At 44.5% G+C, this 21,668-nt stretch overlaps 1 protein-coding gene across 1 annotated transcript in view; it reads left to right on the forward strand.

Annotated features, from left to right (window-relative positions):
• The window catches only part of LOC135526876 (GDNF family receptor alpha-4-like), a 147,040-nt gene extending 127,604 nt beyond the window's left edge, over nucleotides 1–19,436 (forward strand). Inside the window, exons 8-9 of the mRNA XM_064955544.1 lie at nucleotides 6,714–6,886; nucleotides 19,240–19,436. Coding sequence (XP_064811616.1) covers nucleotides 6,714–6,886; nucleotides 19,240–19,398 — 332 coding nt within the window. The 3' untranslated portion in view covers nucleotides 19,399–19,436. The remainder of the gene's footprint in view (nucleotides 1–6,713; nucleotides 6,887–19,239) is intronic.
• The last annotated feature ends 2,232 nt before the right edge of the window (nucleotides 19,437–21,668 follow it).

Here is a 21,668-nt window from a genome sequence, read left to right on the forward strand (position 1 = left end):
AGCTGTACTGGGGGATGTTGTGTTGTGGTGGGAGAGACATTGTGTTGTGGTTTTGAGAGAGACATTGTGTTGTGGTGTGAGAGACATTGTGTTGTGGTGGGAGAGACATTGTGTTGTGGTGGGAGAGACATTGTGTTGTGGTGGTGGGAGAGACATTGTGTTGTGTTGAGAGAGACATTGTGTTGTGGTGTTGAGAGAGACATTGTGTTGTGGTGAGAGAGACATTGTGTTGTGGTGGGAGAGACATTGTGTTGTGGTGTTGAGAGACATTGTGTTGTGGTGTTGAGAGAGACATTGTGTTGTGGTGTTGAGAGAGACATTGTGTTGTGGTGGGAGAGACATTGTGTTGTGGTGTTGAGAGAGACATTGTGTTGTGGTGTTGAGAGACATTGTGTTGTGATGTTGAGAGAGACATTGTGTTGTGGTGTTGAGAGAGACATTGTGTTGTGGTGTTGAGAGACATTGTGTTGTGATGTTGAGAGAGACATTGTGTTGTGGTGTTGAGAGAGACATTGTGTTGTGGTGTTGAGAGAGACATTGTGTTGTGGTGGGAGAGACATTGTGTTGTGGTGTTGAGAGAGACATTTTGTTGTGGTGTTGAGAGAGACATTGTGTTGTGGTGGTGAGAGAGACATTGTGTTGTGGTGTTGAGAGAGACATTGTGTTGTGGTGTTGAGAGAGACATTGTGTTGTGGTGGGAGAGAGACATTGTGTTGTGGTGGGAGAGAGACATTGTGTTGTGGTGGGAGAGACATTGTGTTGTGGTGGGAGAGAGACATTGTGTTGTGGTGGGAGAGACATTGTGTTGTGTTGAGAGAGACATTGTGTTGTGGTGTTGAGAGAGACATTGTGTTGTGGTGGGAGAGAGACATTGTGTTGTGGTGGGAGAGACATTGTGTTGTGTTGAGAGAGACATTGTGTTGTGGTGGGAGAGACATTGTGTTGTGTTGAGAGAGACATTGTGTTGTGGTGTTGAGAGAGACATTGTGTTGTGGTGTTGAGAGAGACATTGTGTTGTGGTGTTGAGAGAGACATTGTGTTGTGGTGTTGAGAGAGACATTGTGTTGTGGTGGGAGAGACATTGTGTTGTGGTGTTGAGAGAGACATTGTGTTGTGGTGTTGAGAGACATTGACTGTGTTTGAATACCACACTAACTCTTTGTGGCTTGATTTTAGTATATACGGTGATCATTGGTTATAGTCTGAATATAGATAGTTAGTATGACAAAAGTAAAAAAAAAAAAAAAAAAAAAAAATCAATAATGGGTTGAAGACAGTGAAATGGGAGGTAACTGAAGACACAGTGAAATGGGAGGTAGCTGAAGACAGTGAAATGGGAGGTAACTGAAGACAGTGAAATGGGAGGTAACTGAAGACAGTGAAATGGAGGTAACTCAAGACACAGTGAAATGGGAGGTTACTGAAGACAGTGAAATGGGAGGTAACTGAAGACAGTGAAATGGGAGGTAACTGAAGACAGTGAAATGGGAGGTAACTGAAGACAGTGAAATGGGAGGTAACTGAAGACAGTGAAATGGGAGGTTACTGAAGACAGTGAAATGGAGGTAACTGAAGACAGTGAAATGGGAGGTAACTGAAGACAGTGAAATGGGAGGTTACTGAAGACAGTGAAATGGAGGTAACTGAAGACAGTGAAATGGGAGGTAACTGAAGACAGTGAAATGGGAGGTAACTGAAGACAGTGAAATGGGAGGTAACTGAAGACAGTGAAATGGGAGGTAACTGAAGACACAGTGAAATGGGAGGTAACTGAAGACACAGTGAAATGGGAGGTAGCTGAAGACAGTGAAATGGGAGGTAACTGAAGACAGTGAAATGGGAGGTAACTGAAGACAGTGAAATGGAGGTAACTGAAGACAGTGAAATGGGAGGTAACTGAAGACAGTGAAATGGGAGGTACCTGAAGACAGTGAAATGGGAGGTAACTGAAGACAGTGAAATGGGAGGTAACTGGAGACAGTGAAATGGGAGGTAACTGAAGACAGTGAAATGGGAGGTAACTGAAGACACAGTGAAATGGGAGGTTACTGAAGACAGTGAAATGGGAGGTAACTGAAGACAGCGAAATGGGAGGTTACTGAAGACAGTGAAATGGGAGGTAACTGAAGACAGTGAAATGGAGGTAACTGAAGACAGTGAAATGGGAGGTAACTGAAGACAGTGAAATGGGAGGTAACTGAAGACAGTGAAATGGGAGGTAACTGAAGACAGTGAAATGGGAAGTAACTGAAAACAGTGAAATGGGAGGTAACTGAAGACAGTCAAATGGGAGGTAACTGAAGACAGTGAAATGGGAGGTACCTGAAGACAGTGAAATGGGAGGTAACTGAAGACACAGTGAAATGGGAGGTAACTGAAGACAGTGAAATGGGAGGTAACTGAAGACAGTGAAATGGAGGTAACTGAAGACAGTGAAATGGGAGGTAACTGAAGACAGTGAAATGGGAGGTAACTGAAGACAGTGAAATGGGAGGTAACTGAAAACAGTGAAATGGGAGGTAACTGAAGACACAGTGAAATGGGAGGTAACTGAAGACAGTGAAATGGGAGGTAACTGAAGACAGTGAAATGGGAGGTAACTGAAGACAGTGAAATGGGAGGTAACTGAAGACAGTGAAATGGGAGGTAACTGAAGACAGTGAAATGGGAGGTACCTGAAGACAGTGAAATGGGAGGTAACTGAAGACAGTGAAATGGGAGGTAACTGAAGACAGTGAAATGGGAGGTAGCTGAAGACAGTGAAATGGGAGGTAGCTGAAGACAGTGAAATGGGAGGTAACTGAAGACAGTGAAATGGGAGGTAACTGAAGACAGTGAAATGGAGGTAACTGAAGACACTGTGAAATGGGAGGTAGCTGAAGACACAGTGAAATGGGAGGTAGCTGAAGACAGTGAAATGGGAGGTAACTGAAGACAGTGAAATGGGAGGTAACTGAAGACAGTGAAATGGAGGTAACTGAAGACAGTGAAATGGGAGGTAACTGAAGACAGTGAAATGGGAGGTAACTGAAGACAGTGAAATGGGAGGTTACTGAAGACAGTGAAATGGGAGGTAACTGAAGACAGTGAAATGGGAGGTAACTGAAGACAGTGAAATGGTCTGTAACTGAAGACAGTGAAATGGGAGGTAACTGAAGACAGTGAAATGGGAGGTAACTGAAGACAGTGAAATGGGAGGTAACTGAAGACAGTGAAATGGGAGGTAACTGAAGACAGTGAAATGGGAGGTAACTGAAGACAGTGAAATGGGAGGTAACTGAAGACAGTGAAATGGGAGGTACCTGAAGACAGTGAAATGGGAGGTAACTGAAGACAGTGAAATGGGAGGTAACTGAAGACAGTGAAATGGGAGGTAGCTGAAGACAGTGAAATGGGAGGTAGCTGAAGACAGTGAAATGGGAGGTAACTGAAGACAGTGAAATGGGAGGTAACTGAAGACAGTGAAATGGAGGTAACTGAAGACACTGTGAAATGGGAGGTAGCTGAAGACACAGTGAAATGGGAGGTAGCTGAAGACAGTGAAATGGGAGGTAACTGAAGACAGTGAAATGGGAGGTAACTGAAGACAGTGAAATGGAGGTAACTGAAGACAGTGAAATGGGAGGTAACTGAAGACAGTGAAATGGGAGGTAACTGAAGACAGTGAAATGGGAGGTTACTGAAGACAGTGAAATGGGAGGTAACTGAAGACAGTGAAATGGGAGGTAACTGAAGACAGTGAAATGGTCTGTAACTGAAGACAGTGAAATGGGAGGTAACTGAAGACAGTGAAATGGGAGGTAACTGAAGACAGTGAAATGGGAGGTAACTGAAGACAGTGAAATGGGAGGTAACTGAAGACAGTGAAATGGTCTGTAACTGAAGACAGTGAAATGGGAGGTAACTGAAGACAGTGAAATGGGAGGTAACTGTAGACAGTGAAATGGGAAGTAACTGAAGGCACAGTGAAATGGGAGGTAACTGAAGACAGTGAAATGGGAGGTAACTGAAGACAGTGAAATGGGAGGTAACTGAAGACAGTGAAATGGGAAGTAACTGAAGGCACAGTGAAATGGGAGGTAGCTGAAGACAGTGAAATGGGAGGTAACTGAAGACAGTGAAATGGGAGGTAACTGAAGACAGTGAAAAGGGAGGTAACTGAAGACAGTGAAAAGGGAGGTAACTGAAGACAGTGAAATGGGAGGTAACTGAAGACAGTGAAATGGGAGGTAACTGAAGACAGTGAAATGGGAGGTAACTGAAGACAGCGAAATGGGAGGTAACTGAAGGCACAGTGAAATGGGAGGTAACTGAAGACAGTGAAATGGGAGGTAACTGAAGACAGTGAAATGGGAGGTTACTGAAGACAGTGAAATGGGAGGTAACTGAAGACAGTGAAATGGGAGGTTACTGAAGACAGTGAAATGGGAGGTAACTGAAGACAGTGAAATGGGAGGTAACTGAAGACAGTGAAATGGAGGTAACTGAAGACAGTGAAATGGAGAGAACTGAAGACAGTGAAATGGGAGGTAACTGAAGACAGTGAAATGGGAGGTAACTGAAGACAGTGAAATGGAGGTAACTGAAGACAGTGAAATGGAGGTAACTGAAGACAGTGAAATGGGAGGTAACTGAAGACAGTGAAATGGGAGGTAACTGAAGACAGTGAAATGGAGGTAACTGAAGACAGTGAAATGGGAGGTAACTGAAGACAGTGAAATGGGAGGTAACTGAAGACAGTGAAATGGGAGGTAACTGAAGACAGTGAAATGGGAGGTAGCTGAAGACAGTGAAATGGGAGGTAACTGAAGACAGTGAAATGGGAGGTAACTGAAGACAGTGAAATGGGAGGTAACTGAAGACAGTGAAATGGGAGGTAACTGAAGACAGTGAAATGGGAGGTAACTGAAGACAGTGAAATGGGAGGTAACTGAAGACAGTGAAATGGGAGGTAACTGAAGACACAGTGAAATGGGAGGTAACTGAAGACAGTGAAATGGGAGGTAACTGAAGACAGTGAAATGGAGGTAACTGAAGACAGTGAAATGGGAGGTAACTGAAGACAGTGAAATGGGAGGTAACTGAAGACAGTGAAATGGGAGGTAACTGAAGACAGTGAAATGGGAGGTAACTGAAGACAGTGAAATGGGAGGTAACTGAAGACAGTGAAATGGGAGGTAACTGAAGACAGTGAAATGGGAGGTAACTGAAGACAGTGAAATGGGAGGTAACTGAAGACAGTGAAATGGGAGGTAACTGAAGGCACAGTGAAATGGGAGGTTACTGAAGACAGTGAAATGGGAGGTAACTGAAGACAGTGAAATGGGAGGTAACTGAAGACACAGTGAAATGGGAGGTAACTGAAGACAGTGAAATGGGAGGTAACTGAAGACAGTGAAATGGGAGGTAACTGAAGACAGTGAAATGGGAGGTAACTGAAGACAGTGAAATGGGAGGTAACTGAAGACAGTGAAATGGGAGGTAACTGAAGACACAGTGAAATGGGAGGTAACTGAAGACAGTGAAATGGGAGGTAACTGAAGACAGTGAAATGGGAGGTAACTGAAGACAGTGAAATGGGAGGCAACTGAAGACACAGTGAAATGGGAGGTAACTGAAAACATAGTGAAACGTTTGTCGAGGTATTTGAGTTAATATGTAGGTAGGGTTAATAAAGTGACTGTGCTTAGATGACAACAGAGAGTAGCAGCAGCGTAAAGGGGGGGGGGGGGGCAATGCAAATAGTCTGGGTAGCAATTTGATTAGCTGTTCAGGAATCTTGTGGCTTGGGAGGTAGAAGCTGTTAAGAAGCGCCATGGTGCTCCGATACCGCTTTGTAGCAGAGAGAACAGTCTATGACTGGAGTGGCTGGAGTCTTTGGCCATTTTTAGGGCCTTCCTCTGACACCGCCTGGTATAGAGGTCCTGGATGGCAGGAAGCTTGGCACCAGTGATGTACTGGGCCGTACGCACTACCCTCCGTAGCGCCTTGTGGTCGGAGGCCGAGCAGCTGCCAGGCAGTCAGGATGCTCTCGATGGTGCAGCTGTAGAACCTTTTGAGGATCTGAGGACCCATGATACAGCCTGGAATCGAACCAGGGTCTTCAGTGACGCCTCGAACACTGAGATGCACTGAGGCCGCTGCGCCACTCGGGATCCCAAATGGTTGCACAGCCTTTGGCCAAGGTAACTGTAGATAAACGCTTCTTGTAGCTATTACTATGATTCAAATCAATTCAAATGTGAACTCTTCGTTGGCAACTCCAGAACAGTCAAGCATTTCTTTTTGAACCTTTCCTGGGTGCTTTTTATGTGTTTTTGGAGTTGCCAGCAAAGAGTCCAGATCTGAATCACATCCAGAACCTATGCCGAGTGATAAAAACAGCATTTGGTGGAGGGCACTCCTCAAACATTGAAGAATTAGAGCAGTGTTCTGCTGAAAAGTGGGTCAAATTGCCAGTAGAAAGGTTAAGCAAACTCATTGATGGCTACAAGAAGCGTTTGTATGCAGTTATCTTGGCCAAAGACTAAGAACTAGCTCCGGGGGAGGGTGTCTATAGTTTTGTCCATGTCATTCATCTTTTCTTTTTTTTCTATATTAAAATTGTAATCTTAAGTTTACAAAAAATTGGTACTGTAATGTTAAAAATCCAAGAAGTTGTGGAGATGAAAAGTCACACTTCACTTGACTCTCCTCTTGATTATTCTGAACAGAGAAAGCCATGATGGCGTTTGGGAACGAGACAGACAAGCAGTCCTCCATCGGAGCAGCCAACCAACCAGACACGCCCAGCCCTAACAACCACATCCAGCGCCCGGCAACCACCGTCCCTGGTATCACCATGGAAACAAAACAGAATGTCCTGAGAGAACAGATACCCACTCAGGTGAGGTGGAGCTATGAAAGAGATGCATCGAGGGATGAGAGGACAGGTGGAGGAAAGGAGAGGAGAAAACGGATAAGAGAAATGCGAGGCAAAGTTTTGAAATATCTACACTGTATTCCACACGACTCACATTGGGCCCTGGTCAACAGTAGTGTACTATATAGGGAATAGGGCCCTGGTCAACAGTAGTGTACTATATAGGGAATAGGGCCCTGGTCAACAGCAGTGTTCTATATAGGGAATAGGGCCCTGGTCAACAGTAGTATTCTATATAGGGAATAGGGCCCTGGTCAACAGTAGTGTTCTATATAGGGAATAGGGCCCTGGTCAACAGTAGTGTACTATATAGGGAATAGGGCCCTGGTCAACAGTAGTATTCTATATAGGGAATAGGGCCCTGGTCAACAGTAGTGTACTATATAGGGAATAGGGCCCTGGTCAACAGTAGTATTCTATATAGGGAATAGGGCCCTGGTCAACAGTAGTGTACTATATAGGGAATAGGGCACTGGTCAACAGTAGTGTTCTATATAGGGAATAGGGCCCTGGTCAACAGTAGTGTACTATATAGGGGATAGGGCCCTGGTCAACAGTAGTGTTCTATATAGGGAATAGGGCACTGGTCAACAGTAGTGTTCTATATAGGGAATAGGGCCCTGGTCAACAGTAGTGTTCTATATAGGGAATAGGGCCCTGGTCAACAGTAGTGTACTATATAGGGGATAGGGCCCTGGTCAACAGTAGTGTTCTATATAGGGAATAGGGCCCTGGTCAACAGTAGTGTACTATATAGGGAATAGGGCTCTGGTCAACAGCAGTGTTCTATATAGGGAATAGGGCCCTGGTCAACAGTAGTGTTCTATATAGGGAATAGGGCCCTGGTCAACAGTAGTGTACTATATAGGGAATAGGGCTCTGGTCAACAGCAGTGTACTATATAGGGAATAGGGCCCTGGTCAACAGTAGTGTAATTTATAGGGAATAGGGCCCTGGTCAACAGTAGTGTTCTATATAGGGAATAGGGCCCTGGTCAACAGTAGTGTTCTATATAGGGAATAGGGCCCTGGTCAACAGTAGTGTACTATATAGGGAATAGGGCTCTGGTCAACAGCAGTGTACTATATAGGGAATAGGGCCCTGGTCAACAGTAGTGTAATTTATAGGGAATAGGGCCCTGGTCAACAGTATGTTCTATATAGGGAATAGGGCCCTGGTCAACAGCAGTGTAATATATAGGGAATAGGGCCCTGGTCAACAGTAGTGTTCTATATAGGGAATAGGGCCCTGGTCAACAGTAGTGTTCTATATAGGGAATAGGCCTCTGGTCAACAGTAGTGTACTATATAGGGAATAGGGCCCTGGTCAACAGCAGTGTTCTATATAGGGAATAGGGCCCTGGTCAACAGTAGTGTACTATATAGAGAATAGGGCCCTGGTCAACAGCAGTGTAATTTATAGGGAATAGGACCCTGGTCAACAGTAGTGTTCTATATAGGGAATAGGGCCCTGGTTCACAGCAGTGTAATATATAGGGAATAGGGCTCTGGTCAACAGCAGTGTTCTATATAGGGAATAGGGCCCTGGTCAACAGTAGTGTACTATATAGGGAATAGGGCCCTGGTCAACAGTAGTGTACTCTTTAGGGAATAGGGCCCTGGTCAACAGTAGTGTACTATATAGGGGATAGGGCCCTGGTCAACAGTAGTGTTCTATATAGGGAATAGGGCACTGGTCAACAGTAGTGTTCTATATAGGGAATAGGGCCCTGGTCAACAGTAGTGTACTATATAGGGGATAGGGCCCTGGTCAACAGTAGTGTTCTATATAGGGAATAGGGCACTGGTCAACAGTAGTGTTCTATATAGGGAATAGGGCCCTGGTCAACAGTAGTGTTCTATATAGGGAATAGGGCCCTGGTCAACAGTAGTGTACTATATAGGGGATAGGGACCTGGTCAACAGTAGTGTTCTATATAGGGAATAGGGCCCTGGTCAACAGTAGTGTACTATATAGGGAATAGGGCTCTGGTCAACAGCAGTGTTCTATATAGGGAATAGGGCCCTGGTCAACAGTAGTGTACTATATAGGGAATAGGGCCCTGGTCAACAGCAGTGTAATTTATAGGGAATAGGGCCCTGGTCAACAGCAGTGTAATATATAGGGAATAGGGCCCTGGTCAACAGTAGTGTTCTATATAGGGAATAGGGCCCTGGTCAACAGTAGTGTTCTATATAGGGAATAGGGCTCTGGTCAACAGTAGTGTACTATATAGGGAATAGGGCCCTGGTCAACAGCAGTGTTCTATATAGGGAATAGGGCCCTGGTCAACAGTAGTGTACTATATAGAGAATAGGGCCCTGGTCAACAGCAGTGTAATTTATAGGGAATAGGACCCTGGTCAACAGTAGTGTTCTATATAGGGAATAGGGCCCTGGTCAACAGTAGTGTTCTATATAGGGAATAGGGCTCTGGTCAACAGCAGTGTTCTATATAGGGAATAGGGCCCTGGTCAACAGCAGTGTTCTATATAGGGAATAGGGTCCTGGTCAACAGTAGTGTACTATATAGGGAATAGGGCTCTGGTCAACAGCAGTGTTCTATATAGGGAATAGGGCCCTGGTCAAAAGTAGTGTTCTATATAGGGAATAGGGCCCTGGTCAACAGCAGTGTTCTATATAGGGAATAGGGCCCTGGTCAACAGTAGTGTTCTATATAGGGAATAGGGCCCTGGTCAACAGCAGTGTACTATATAGGGAATAGGACTCTGGTCAACAGTAGTGTTCTATATAGGGAATAGGGCCCTGGTCAACAGTAGTGTTCTATATAGGGGATAGGGCCCTGGTCAACAGCAGTGTACTATATAGGGAATAGGGCCCTGGTCAACAGTAGTGTTCTATATAGGGAATAGGGCCCTGGACAACAGTAGTGTTCTATATAGGGAATAGGACTCTGGTCAACAGTAGTGTTCTATATAGGGAATAGGACTCTGGTCAACAGTAGTGTTCTATATAGGGAATAGGGCCCTGGACAACAGTAGTGTTCTATATAGGGAATAGGGCCCTGGACAACAGTAGTGTTCTATATAGGGAATAGGACTCTGGTCAACAGTAGTGTTCTATATAGGGAATAGGGCCCTGGTTCACAGCAGTGTTCTATATAGGGAATAGGGCCCTGGTCAACAGCAGTGTACTATATAGGGAATAGGGCCCTGGTCAACAGTAGTGTACTATATAGAGAATAGGGCCCTTGTCAACAGCAGTGTAATTTATAGGGAATAGGACCCTGGTCAACAGTAGTGTTCTATATAGGGAATAGGGCCCTGGTCAACAGTAGTGTTCTATATAGGGAATAGGGCTCTGGTCAACAGCAGTGTTCTATATAGGGAATAGGGCCCTGGTCAACAGCAGTGTTCTATATAGGGAATAGGGCCCTGGTCAAAAGTAGTGTTCTATATAGGGAATAGGGCCCTGGTCAACAGCAGTGTTCTATATAGGGAATAGGGCCCTGGTCAACAGTAGTGTTCTATATAAGGAATAGGGCCCTGGTCAACAGCAGTGTACTATATAGGGAATAGGACTCTGGTCAACAGTAGTGTTCTATATAGGGAATAGGGCCCTGGTCAACAGTAGTGTTCTATATAGGGGATAGGGCCCTGGTCAACAGCAGTGTACTATATAGGGAATAGGGCCCTGGTCAACAGTAGTGTTCTATATAGGGAATAGGGCCCTGGACAACAGTAGTGTTCTATATAGGGAATAGGACTCTGGTCAACAGTAGTGTTCTATATAGGGAATAGGACTCTGGTCAACAGTAGTGTTCTATATAGGGAATAGGGCCCTGGACAACAGTAGTGTTCTATATAGGGAATAGGGCCCTGGACAACAGTAGTGTTCTATATAGGGAATAGGACTCTGGTCAACAGTAGTGTTCTATATAGGGAATAAGGCCCTGGTCAACAGTACTGTACTATATAGGGAATAGGGCCCTGGTCAACAGTAGTGCACTATATAGGGAATAGGTCCCAGGTCAACAGTAGTACACTATATAGGGAATAGGGCCCTGGTCAACAGTCGTACACTATATAGGGAATAGGGCCCTCGTCAACAGTAGTACACTATATAGGGAATAGGGCCCTGGTCAACAGTAGTATTCTATATAGGGAATAGGGCCCTGGTCAACAGTCGTACACTATATAGGGAATAGGGCCCTAGTCAACAGTAGTGTTCTATATAGGGAATAGGTCCTGGTCAACAGTAGTACACTATATAGGGAATAGGGCTCTGGTCAACAGTAGTGTTCTATATAGGGAATAGGGCCCTGGTCAACAGTAGTGTTCTATATAGGGAATAGGGCCTGGTCAACAGTCGTACACTATATAGGGAGTAGGGCCCTGGTCAACAGTAGTGTTCTATATAAAACTAGTATATAGTATATATAGGGAATAGGGCCCTGGCCTAGTATATAGGGAATAGGGCCCTGGTCTAGTATATAGGGAATAGGGCCCTGGTGTAGTATATAGGGAATCGGGCCCTGGTCTATGTTTTAGGGAATAGGGCCCTGGTCTAGTATATAGGGAATAGGGCCCTGGTCTAGTATATAGGGAATACCAGCCATGATAATAGAGGGAAATGGTCAACAGGGAGATGGTCAACAGGGAGATGTGGTCAACAGGCAGATGTGGTCAACAGGGAGATGTGGTCAACAGGGAGATGGTCAACAGGGAGATGGGAATAGGGAATAGGACTCTGGTCAACAGGGAGATGGTCAACAGGGAGATGTGGTCAACAGGGAGATGTGGTCAACAGGGAGATGTGGTCAACAGGGAGATGGTCAACAGGGAGATGGTCAACAGGGAGATGGTCAACATTGAGATGGTCAACAGGGAGATGTGGTCAACAGGGAGATGTGGTCAACAGGGAGATGTTCAACAGGGAGATGTGGTCAACAGGGAGATGGTCAACAGGGAGATGTTCAACAGGGAGATGTGGTCAACAGGGAGATGTGGTCAACAGGGAGATGTGGTCAACAGGGAGATGGTCAACAGGGAGATGGTCAACAGGGAGATGGTCAACATTGAGATGGTCAACAGGGAGATGTGGTCAACAGGGAGATGTGGTCAACAGGGAGATGTTCAACAGGGAGATGTGGTCAACAGGGAGATGGTCAACAGGGAGATGTTCAACAGGGAGATGTGGTCAACAGGGAGGTGTGGTCAACAGGGAGATGGTCAACAGGGAGATGTGGTCAACAGGGAGATGGTCAACAGGGAGATGTGGTCAACAGGGAGATGGTCAACAGGGAGATGTGGTCAACGGGGAGATGTGGTCAACAGGGAGATGGTCAACATGGAGATGTGGTCAACAGGGAGATGGTCAACAGGGAGATGTGGTCAACAGGGAGATGGTCAACAGGGAGATGGTTAACAAGGAGATGGTTAACAGACTCATTAAGGTGATGGTCAGTGAGTGTCACAGCTGGATGCGTCAATAGACCCATTAAGGTGATGGTCAATAGACTCATTAAGGTGATGGTCAATAGACCCATTAAGGTGATGGTCAATAGACTCATTAAGGTGATGGTCAATAGACCCATTAAGGTGATGGTCAATAGACTCATTAAGGTGATGTTCAATAGACCCATTAAGGTGATGGTCAATAGACTCATTAAGGTGATGGTCAATAGACTCATTAAGGTGATGGTCAATAGACTCATTAAGGTGATGGTCAATAGACTCATTAAGGTGATGGTCAATAGACTCATTAAGGTGATGGTCAATAGACCCATTAAGGTGATGGTCAATAGACTCATTAAGGTGATGGTCAATAGACCCATTAAGGTGATGGTCAATAGACTCATTAAGGTGATGGTCAATAGACTCATTAAGGTGATGGTCAATAGACTCATTAAGGTGATGGTCAATAGACTCATTAAGGTGATGGTCAATAGACTCATTAAGGTGATGGTCAATAGACTCATTAAGGTGATGGTCAACAGACTCATTAAGGTGATGGTCAACTAATTCATTAAGGTGATGGTCAATAGACTCATTAAGGTGATGGTCAATAGACTCATTAAGGTGATGGTCAATAGACTCATTAAGGTGATGGTCAATAGACTCATTAAGGTGATGGTCAATAGACTCATTAAGGTGATGGTCAGTAGACTCATTAAGGTGATGGTCAACTAATTCATTAAGGTGATGGTCAATAGACTCATTAAGGTGATGGTCAATAGACTCATTAAGGTGATGGTCAATAGACTCATTAAGGTGATGGTCAATAGACTCATTAAGGTGATGGTCAATAGACTCATTAAGGTGATGGTCAATAGACTCATTAAGGTGATGGTCAATAGACTCATTAAGGTGATGGTCAGTAGACTCATTAAGGTGATGGTCAACTAATTCATTAAGGTGATGGTCAATAGACTCATTAAGGTGATGGTCAATAGACTCATTAAGGTGATGGTCAATAGACTCATTAAGGTGATGGTCAATAGACTCATTAAGGTGATGGTCAATAGACTCATTAAGGTGATGGTCAATAGACTCATTAAGGTGATGGTCAATAGACTCATTAAGGTGATGGTCAACAGACTCATTAAGGTGATGGTCAACTAATTCATTAAGGTGATGGTCAATAGACTCATTAAGGTGATAGTCAATAGACTCATTAAGGTGATGGTCAATAGACTCATTAAGGTGATGTTCAATAGACCCATTAAGGTGATGGTCAATAGACTCATTAAGGTGATGGTCAATAGACTCATTAAGGTGATGGTCAATAGACTCATTAAGGTGATGGTCAATAGACTCATTAAGGTGATGGTCAATAGACTCATTAAGGTGATGGTCAATAGACCCATTAAGGTGATGGTCAATAGACTCATTAAGGTGATGGTCAATAGACCCATTAAGGTGATGGTCAATAGACTCATTAAGGTGATGGTCAATAGACTCATTAAGGTGATGGTCAATAGACCCATTAAGGTGATGGTCAATAGACTCATTAAGGTGATGGTCAATAGACCCATTAAGGTGATGGTCAATAGACTCATTAAGGTGATGTTCAATCGACCCATTAAGGTGATGGTCAATAGACTCATTAAGGTGATGGTCAATAGACCCATTAAGGTGATGGTCAATAGACTCATTAAGGTGATGGTCAATAGACCCATTAAGGTGATGGTCAATAGACTCATTAAGGTGATGTTCAATAGACCCATTAAGGTGATGGTCAATAGACTCATTAAGGTGATGGTCAATAGACTCATTAAGGTGATGGTCAATAGACTCATTAAGGTGATGGTCAACAGACTCATTAAGGTGATGGTCAACTAATTCATTAAGGTGATGGTCAATAGACTCATTAAGGTGATGGTCAATAGACTCATTAAGGTGATGGTCAATAGACTCATTAAGGTGATGGTCAACAGACTCATTAAGGTGATGGTCAACAGACTCATTAAGGTGATGGTCAACTAATTCATTAAGGTGATGGTCAATAGACTCATTAAGGTGATGGTCAATAGACTCATTAAGGTGATGGTCAATAGACTCATTAAGGTGATGGTCAATAGACTCATTAAGGTGATGGTCAATAGACTCATTAAGGTGATGGTCAATAGACTCATTAAGGTGATGGTCAACAGACTCATTAAGGTGATGGTCAACTAATTCATTAAGGTGATGGTCAATAGACTCATTAAGGTGATGGTCAATAGACTCATTAAGGTGATGGTCAATAGACTCATTAAGGTGATGGTCAATAGACTCATTAAGGTGATGGTCAATAGACTCATTAAGGTGATGGTCAATAGACTCATTAAGGTGATGGTCAATAGACCCATTAAGGTGATGGTCAATAGACTCATTAAGGTGATGGTCAATAGACCCATTAAGGTGATGGTCAATAGACTCATTAAGGTGATGGTCAATAGACTCATTAAGGTGATGGTCAATAGACTCATTAAGGTGATGGTCAATAGACTCATTAAGGTGATGGTCAATAGACTCATTAAGGTGATGGTCAACAGACTCATTAAGGTGATGGTCAACTAATTCATTAAGGTGATGGTCAATAGACTCATTAAGGTGATGGTCAATAGACTCATTAAGGTGATGGTCAATAGACTCATTAAGGTGATGGTCAATAGACTCATTAAGGTGATGGTCAATAGACTCATTAAGGTGATGGTCAATAGACTCATTAAGGTGATGGTCAATAGACTCATTAAGGTGATGGTCAATAGACTCATTAAGGTGATGGTCAATAGACCCATTAAGGTGATGGTCAATAGACTCATTAAGGTGATGGTCAGTCCGTGTCCCAGTTGGGTGGGTCAATAGACTCATTGAAATCAAATCAAAGTTTATTTGTCACGTGCGCCGAATACAACAGGTCTAGACCTTACAGTGAAATGCTTACTTACAGGCTCTAACCAATAGTGCAAAAAAAGGTATTAGGTGAACAATAGTTAAGTAAAGAAATAAAACAACAGTAAAAAGACAGACTATATACAGTAGAGAGGCTCTAAAAGTAGCGAGGCTACATCCAGATGTGTTGCTACTTACCCTCACCACCTGGGGTGCGGCCCGTCAGGAAGTCCAGGATCTAGTTGCAGAGGGAGGTGTTTAGTCCCAGGATCCTTAGCTTATTGATGAGCTTTGAGGGCACTATGGTGTTGAAAGCTGAGCTCTAGTCAATGAATAGCATTCTCACGTAAGTGTTCCTTTTGTCCAGGTGGGAAAGGGCAGTGTGGAGTGCAATAGAGATTGCATCATCTGTGGATCTGTTTGGGCGGTATGGAAATTGGAGTGGCTCTAGGGTTTCTGGGATAATGGTGTTGATGTGAACCATTACCAACCTTTCAAAGCACTTCATGGCTACGGACGTGAGTGCTACGGGTCTGTAGTCATTTAGGCAGGTTGCCTTTGTGTTCTTGGGCACAGGGACTATAGTGGTCTGCTTGAAACATGTTGGTATTACAGACTCAATCAGGGATTTGTTGAAAATGTCAGTGAAGACACCTGCCAGTTGGTCAGCGTAGCCGTCCTACGTTTATCAGCTGTCCTGCATTTCTCAGGTGTCCTGCGTTAATCAGCTGTCCTGCGTTAATCAGGTGTCCTGCGTTTATCAGGTGTCCTGCGTCAATCAGGTGTCCTGCGTTAATCAGGTGTCCTGCGTTAATCAGCTGTCCTGCGTTTATCAGGTGTCCTGCATTTATCAGGTGTCCTGCGTCTATCAGGTGTCCTGCATTTATCAGGTGTCCTGCGTTTCTCAGGTGTCCTGCGTCTATCAAGTGTCCTGCGTTTATCAGGTGTCCTGCATTTATCAGGTGTCCTGCATTTATCAGGTGTCCTGCGTTTCTCAGGTGTCCTGCGTTTCTCAGGTGTCCTGCGTTTCTCAGGTGTCCTGCGTCTATCAGGTGTCCTGCGTTTCTCAGCTGTGCTGTGAAGCTCGTTCATCAGAGTAATAAAAAGCCTGTGATCTCGGTCTAGGGTCCTAGGCCTGTGTCGTGTCTTTGGCTATGCCAGATTAAGTGATATGACATGCTATTCTATAAAATCATTTCTCTGTAATTAATATTACCTGATTAAGCTAATCATGTAAATGTAATTAACTAGAGGCACCACGAAAGAATGTTAATATTCTGTTATCTTCCGAATAAACTCTTAAAGACCTAGTAATCTTTTATATCAATAGCAGTCAATATTTAATCGTCACCTTATTTCAGTCTCATCTGAACATCGTAGAATTCTTGGTTATCTTCACGAACCCCGGCTAACAAGTAAGCAATATAAACTTTGGTTTAATTATTTATTTACTAAATACCTAACTAATCACACAGTATGGGGGTTGGGCTTGAATGAAAGCGCTTAGGACTGAAGAACAAAGGTAGAAGCTATGCTATCGGAAATACAGAATCTTATGCATTCTAAATAACTGCCCATTTGGAAAAGGAAAATGCAATATTTACTCTGAGCTGCGCTTCAATAGGTTGGTTGTAGATGGAAGGCCGTGTTGCCAAACAGAGATCTTCCCTGTCCTTTGAAGAATGTCTCTGGTGGTAAATGGGATACGTTGTAGTATCGTCGTTGTGTTGTAGACTGAATACTCTGTCCGTCCTTTCCTAGCCCACGTTTATAGCGGCCGCTGCTAACTCAACGGCTAGGAGCTATCACTTCTGGAGTGAATAAGAGTTCAAAGTTCATACCAAGTTGCCATACTTTAAGCTCATGTCCTTTTGGCGTGTTGATCATCATCTTCACGTTGAAATTCAATGCTAATTTCGTTAGGTTCTTATCTGAGCCCTTTCAACGTGGAGACCGTCGTCCTCTCGTCCTCGGAACACAAAGTTACATTTTTGTCAAGGGCTTTATAGAGGAGGGGAGAGAAGGGCGTGTTTCATAGTTTATAACCAATGTCTCTTCACAGGGGCGGGCCACTGAGTGAGCAGAGCTTTAACCTTGTGAAAACCCAATTCTCTCATTTGGAAGCTACAATTACATTTAATCTTTTCACAAATAGTTTCATATTTAAACATTTAAATTGCACAACAATTCCATGTTAATCTGATAACTATAATGTGTAGACTTTCCCAGGTACAGTTTATGTGGGACTGTCATCAGTCATGTCTCAGATGACAACCGAACTGACATCATATTCATTAAGTACCAACTCATATTTTCCACTGGTTGGATTACTGAAATATGGTTCCTTTCCCCCCACCTTTTGATGTTCCCAGACTCTCTATGTTTGACAAAGGCTATTCAAGAGTCCTTCAGTAGAGTCAAGAGAGAGGGGAGAAAGGTATTTATGGGGGGGGTCATAAACCTTTCCCACAGGCCAACATCATGACAGCTGAACCGCTCAACAGAGAGGGTATGTCACTCTCTCAGAGAGAGAGGGAGACACAGAAAGAGAGAGCGAGACAGAAAGAGCTTCTGACCTCTGACCTGGCAGCGTTGACCATCTGGGCCAGACATCTCCAGCACTGTTTGGTCCTTCAGTTGTTTGTAGTTGAGGTTTTGCCAGGTCCTACTCGCAAAATAGTTTTGTCACCTCAAGGATTTTTCCCAGGTTGAATAAAGTTTAAATAAATACAGAGTATAAATATTTAAGTCCATCCAGTATCCATGAACCCTACATGCCTGTCACCCCCACACGCCACCTGGAAGGCACAATCTGAAGCCATGCCCTTCCGTTTATCAACTCCCAACAGGAAATTGCCTCAGACGCCTTGAGAGTATAGCTTCTGGAATAGGACAGTACACAGCAAGCAGTGTCATGTGTGCAACAACAAAACTTACAACTCAACAGGTCTATCTTTAGTCTAAACATACGACTCAACAGGTCTATCTTTAGTCTAAACGGGTTTATCTTTAGTCTAAACGGGTCTATCTTTAGTCTAAACGGGTTTATCTTTAGTCTAAACGGGTCTATCTTTAGTCTAAACATACGACTCAACAGGTCTATCTTTAGTCTAAACATATGACTCAACGGGTCTATCTTTAGTCTAAACGGGTTTATCTTTAGTCTAAACATACGACTCAACAGGTCTATCTTTAGTCTAAACGGGTTTATCTTTAGTCTAAACGGGTCTATCTTTAGTCTAAACATACGACTCAACGGGTTTATCTTTAGTCTAAACATACGACTCAACAGGTCTATCTTTAGTCTAAACGGGTCTATCTTTAGTCTAAACGGGTTTATCTTTAGTCTAAACGGGTCTATCTTTAGTCTAAACATACGACTCAACGGGTCTATCTTTAGTCTAAACATACGACTCAACGGGTCTATCTTTAGTCTAAACGGGTTTATCTTTAGTCTAAACATACGACTCAACAGGTCTATCTTTAGTCTAAACGGGTTTATCTTTAGTCTAAACGGGTCTATCTTTAGTCTAAACATACGACTCAACAGGTCTATCTTTAGTCTAAACATATGACTCAACGGGTTTATCTTTAGTCTAAACGGGTCTATCTTTAGTCTAAACGGGTCTATCTTTAGTCTAAACAGGTTTATCTTTAGTCTAAACGGGTTTATCTTTAGTCTAAACATACGACTCAACAGGTCTATCTTTAGTCTAAACGGGTTTATCTTTATTCTAAACGGGTTTATCTTTATTCTAAACGGGTCTATCTTTAGTCTAAACATACGACTCAACGGGTCTATCTTTAGTCTGGCATGTACAGTAAATGCATTAGCAACAGGAAATAGCCGGTGATGTCCGGACAACATGCAGAGTAGTGCTGTCTTTTTGATCAAACAATTCCCTTCCCTTCTTCCCCAGATAAATGAAATAAACGTAAAAGTGCTATTACCTGACAGTGGTTGTGTCTCCACATGCAGGTGAATGAAAACAATAGACTGTGGGGTGATGATGGTGAAGACTCCACCCTGCTGTCTCCCAGGCTGTTGGACCATGGAGCTGCTCCCCACCTCCTGTCTGCAGTGGGCTGGACCCTTCCACTGGGCCTCTCCCTGCTGCTGCTGCTCGGATACCAGTAGACCCTGGTCTGGGCCTGACCTAGCCCTGGGGCTCCATAGACTACACTTCAGACTGACATACCTAGGGGTGGAGAGAGTGAGAGATCTAAATGTGTAAAGGAAGAGGAAGGGATTATCCATCTCTACTCCTTACTCCTCCCTTCAAACCACTCATCTCTACTCCTTACTCCTCCCTTCAAACCACTCTTCTCTCCTCCTTCCTCCTCCCTTCAAACCACTCTTCTCTCCTCCTTCCTCCTCAAACCCACTCTTCTCTCCTCCTTCCTCCTCCAAACCACTCTTCTCTCCTCCTTCCTCCTCCAAACCATTCTTCTCTCATCCTTCCTCCTCCAAACCACTCTTCTCTCCTCCTTCCTCCTCCAAACAACTCTTCTCTACTCTTTCCTCCACCCTCCAAACCACTCTTCTCGACTCCTACCTCCTCCAAACCACTCATCTCTCCTCCTTCCTCCTCCAAACCACTCTTCCCTCCTCCTTCCTCCTCCAAACCACTCATCTCTCCTCCTTCCTCCTCCAAACCACTCTCCGCTCCTCCTTCCTCCTCCAAACCACTCTTCCCTCCTCCTTCCTCCTCCAAACCACTCTTCCCACCTCCTTCCTCCTCCAAACCACTCTTCTCTCCAACTTCCTCCTCAAAACCACTCATCTCTCCTCCTTCCTCCTCCAAACCACTCTTCTCTCCTCCTTCCTCCTCCAAACCACTCTTCTCTCCTCCTTCCTCCTCCAAACCACTCTTCTCTCCTTCTTCCTCCTCCTACAAACCACTTTTCTCTCCTCCTTCCTCCACCCTCCAAACCAGTCTTCTCTCCTCCTTCCTCCTCCCTTCAAACCACTAATCTCTCCTCCTTCCTCCTCCAAACCACTCTCTCTCCTCCTTCCTCCTCCAAACCACTCTTCTCTCCTCCTTCCTCCTCCAAACCACTCATCTCTCCTCCTTCCTCCTCCCTTCAAACCACACTTCTCTCCTCCTTCCTCCTCCCTTCAAACCACTAATCTCTCCTCCTTCCTCCTCCAAACCACTCATCTCTCCTCCTTCCTCCTCCAAACCACACTTCTCTCCTCCTTCCTCCTCCAGACCACTCTTCTCTACTCCTTCCTCCTCCAAACCACTCATCTCTCCTCCTTCCTCCTCCAAACCACTCTTCTCTCCTCCTTCCTCCTCCAGACCACTCTTCTCTTCTCCTTCCTCTTCCCTCAAACCACTCATCTCTCCTCCTTACTCCACCCTTCTCCAAACCACTCATCTCTCCTCCTCCAAACCACTCTTCTCTTCTCCTTCCTCCTCCAAACCACTCTTCTCTCCTCCTTCCTCCTCCAAACCACTCTTCTCTCCTCCTTCCTCCTCCAAACCACTCTTCTCTCCTCCTTCCTCCTCCAAACTACTCATCTCTCCTCCTTACTCCTCCAAACCACTCTTCTCTTCTCCTTCCTCTTCCCTTCAAACCACTCATCTCTCTTCCTTACTCCACCCTCCTCCAAACCACTCATCTCTCCTCCTTACTCCTCCAAACCACTCATCTCTCCTCCTTCCTCCTCCAAACCACTCATCTCTCCTCCTTCCTCCTCCAAACCACTCTTCTCTCCTCCTTACTCCTCCAGACCACTCTTCTCTACTCCTTCCTCCTCCAAACCACTCATCTCTCCTCCTTCCTCCTCCAAACCACTCTTCTCTCCTCCTTCCTCCTCCAGACCACTCTTCTCTTCTCCTTCCTCTTCCCCTCAAACCACTCATCTCTCCTCCTTACTCCACCCTTCTCCAAACCACTCATCTCTCCTCCTCCAAACCACTCTTCTCTTCTCCTTCCTCCTCCAAACCACTCTTCTCTCCTCCTTCCTCCTCCAAACCACTCTTCTCTCCTCCTTACTCCTCCAAACCACTCATCTCTCCTCCTTACTCCTCCAAACCACTCATCTCTCCTACTTACTCCTCCAAACCACTCTTCTCTCCTCCTTACTCCTCCCTCCAAACCACTCTTCTCTCCTCCTTACTCCTACCTTCAAACCACTCTTCTCTCCTCCTTACTCCTCCAAACCACTCTTCTCTCCTCCTTCCTCCTCCAAACCATTCTTTTCTCCTCCTTACTCCTCCCTCCAAACCACTCTTCTCTCCTCCTTACTCCTCCAAAACACTCTTCTCTCCTCCTTCCTCCTCCAAACCACTCTTCTCTCCTCCTTACTCCTCCCTTCAAACCACTCTTCTCTCCTCCTTCCTCCTCCAAACCACTCTTCTCTCCTCCTTCCTCCTCCAAACCACTCTTCTCTCCTCCTTA

Source organism: Oncorhynchus masou, chromosome 32 (genome assembly GCF_036934945.1).
Source record: "Oncorhynchus masou masou isolate Uvic2021 chromosome 32, UVic_Omas_1.1, whole genome shotgun sequence".
NCBI classification, from domain to species: domain Eukaryota; kingdom Metazoa; phylum Chordata; class Actinopteri; order Salmoniformes; family Salmonidae; genus Oncorhynchus; species Oncorhynchus masou.